The sequence below is a fragment of the Apis dorsata genome, unplaced genomic scaffold (genome assembly GCF_000469605.1).
Source record: "Apis dorsata unplaced genomic scaffold, Apis dorsata 1.3 scaffold_235, whole genome shotgun sequence".
In the NCBI taxonomy this organism is placed as follows: domain Eukaryota; kingdom Metazoa; phylum Arthropoda; class Insecta; order Hymenoptera; family Apidae; genus Apis; species Apis dorsata.
This window is the reverse complement of record NW_006263516.1, coordinates 961,437-964,295: the sequence shown is the minus strand read 5'-3', so window position 1 is coordinate 964,295 and position 2,859 is coordinate 961,437. Positions and strand designations below refer to the sequence as shown.

At 20.5% G+C, this 2,859-nt stretch overlaps 1 protein-coding gene and 1 long non-coding RNA gene across 10 annotated transcripts in view; one reads left to right on the top strand and one right to left on the bottom strand.

Annotated features, from left to right (window-relative positions):
* LOC102672345 (acetylcholine receptor subunit alpha-like) overlaps positions 1-2,859 on the bottom strand; it is a 277,309-nt gene that overhangs the window by 4,206 nt on the left and 270,244 nt on the right. For all 8 annotated transcript variants that reach the window (XM_006615784.2, XM_006615785.2, XM_031510520.1 and 5 more), the window contains 2 exons: positions 2,112-2,258; positions 1,396-1,554 (listed from right to left, as the gene is read on the bottom strand). In XM_006615784.2, coding sequence (XP_006615847.1) covers positions 1,396-1,554; positions 2,112-2,258 — 306 coding nt within the window. The remainder of the gene's footprint in view (positions 1-1,395; positions 1,555-2,111; positions 2,259-2,859) is intronic.
* Positions 1-2,859, top strand: part of LOC102671888 — an 18,709-nt gene that overhangs the window by 8,648 nt on the left and 7,202 nt on the right. The window lies entirely within an intron of this gene.

The following is a 2,859-nucleotide window of genomic DNA, read 5'->3' as shown; positions in this document are numbered from 1 at the left end:
TATAATATAATATTGAATATAATATAGAAAAATATCCCTGCTCGGTATTGATAGAATGTAATTTAAAAAATTTTAAATGTATTTTTATTGAATATAATACTGAATATAATATTTATATTCTATTTTTATATTATATTTTTATATAATGATTTATTAATATAGCAAAATCATAATAATTCAATAATTAATAATAATTAGTAATTGTATTTAGTATTTTCAAAAATATAAATTTTAAAATATCTTTTTTTTAAACCAACAAATACAAAGATGTAATATTTGAAATATTGTATAATTTTATACGAAAAAATTACATATTATTATACATTTAAATCATTTTTTTCATATCGTTAAAACTATTTGTTATATGAAATAATGTTTCAAAAAAATTGTATGACTTCAAAAGAAAATATTTTAGTATAATGAAATTTTTTGTTAATAAATCTACAGAGAGTATTTGAAAATTAATTTTTTAATTTTTTTATTTTCTATAAAAATTATATGATTTCAAAAAAAAAATAATTGTATGATTTCAAGAGAAAAATAATTTGATATAATGAAATTTTTTGTAGACAAATGCACAATGTTTGAAGATCAATTTATTTTTCAATATTATCGTATTTTTTTTAAATGCATCAACTATTATTCTATACTATCAACTACTATTTCCTATAAAAAAATATCCAGCTAATTACATCGAGAAATTATTCATTAAAAGACAAATGAATATAATAAAATAAAATAGAACTCCATTTATTGGAACAAAACTTACATCAATATCTGATTAAATGAACTTTAATCAAATTCTTATCTGAATAGTTTCTTCGATTATATGAATATTTGAAAGGAAATAAAGACATAATACAATTGATGAGCTACAAAATTGAAAAATGAGCTAAATGAATTTAAAGTTTACTTATTTGAACGAAAAATCATAAATAGCAGATGAAATTAATAATTTTCTGACATATGAAATATTTTCTGACCTATTTACATGAACTACTTATCTTCTAATTGATTCATATAAATAAAGTTCTACTGTATTACATTGTACTTATTATAATGGCAATAAACGATCCTTCAATATTTTCAAAAGTACGTTCTTCAATATGAATACTAAATTACTTCTGATTATTTCCTAATAATTTGTCTCATACAACTTTTAATATCAACTCTTTCAAGTATTTTCTACAATCATGTATTATGTAACAAATTATTTTAAACCATACAAATTTGAAACATTTTTAATGACATTAATAATAAATAGTTTAGAAAATATTTTAATAGATTTTTTTTAATAGATCTATTTAAATGATTCATTATTTTCAAATATTCATATATATTTGAAAATATAATAATAAAGAATAAAAATTGTAATAATGAGAATACGATTGATACCTGGAAGGTGAAAGATCTTCTTTTGATGCGGCACGACTATGAAATCGTTTTGGCGTTAGATGTTCTTCGCTATCCTCTTGAGTAGATGGATGATAAGGATAATAACAAGTTTTTTCCTTTCCTCTGACTGTTCTCATTAATACTCTGCCAGAACTATATCTGTGAACATAAATTGACCAAATTTAATTCTTTTTTTTTCTTGATATAAAAATTTCTTTTTATCCTAGATATTTATAGAATAATAGAACTCAGAATAACTTTTACAAAAATTGAAGGATTTTTATAATTTTTCTAATATTCAAGTCTATTTTTTTTTCGATTTAATTTAATGATTTGAGATATTTTATTATTTTGCAAAGTTACTTCCAAATATATAATGTTTGACACGTGATTTTAAAAAAAAAATTTTTAAGAATGAGTATATTTTTATTATATGAATAATTTGGTTGCATAAACTAATTATTTTCCAATATGTTCAAATAAACAGAATTCTATTTTTAAAATATTATTATAATGAATTAAAAAAAAGTAAAAAAATATAATTTTTAAAGTACGATTATAATATATCAAAGCAAATATATAATTTCTATTTAAGATCTTTTAAGATATTGCTATAACATATTAACATTTATTAACTATAATTAATCCAATGTTTATGATAATGATTTATTTTTTTTTTATTTCAACTGTTAAAATAGACAATTATAAATATTCACCTATTTGTTTCGAATTTATATTGAGGCCTTCGCATGACTAACAAGCGAGGAAGGATATGGATGAAAACTCTCTTCACCCAAGGAGCCATTTTGTGAGTTTGTGGTGATCGGAAATGGACATTAAGTACAACCACTGTCACGCATATACTGTAAAAAATAAACAAAGAAATAAAAGATTTAATTAATAAGTATTTTTTAATTGTATCATATTATAAAAATAAAATTATTTGTTTAAAAATAAAGTCAGAAGTTTTTAAAAATGTTCAAAATAATTATCGTTCATTTAATTATCCTTATTTTATTTCGAGTGTTTTGATTACAAAACTGTGTACGTTAACAAGCGTTCCGACCTTTTCATTAAAATTTTAATAAGCGCGCAGGCAAGTAATTGGAATTTTTGACTGATGACTTGGTGAACACTGTTTCATATTTAAGTATATTTATAAATAACGATGCAGTGTTTCCGGCAAGTTTTGCAATATTTATTCACTTTAGAATCAATAGAGAAAGATTTTTTGATTCAATATCGTTCCACGTTTCGTTATAGAAATAATTGATATTTTCATAATGTATAATATGTATAATGTTTTGTTTCAATCAAATGATATATTTATTTATTTCATTTTACCATCAATTCCCTTGCAAATTTAATTGAAAATAAGAGTTTTTTTTAAAATAGAATTTTTAATGATCTTCCTTTGATATTTGAAGAAATTCTTTCAATAATTTTAGCATCAAAAAAATAAAT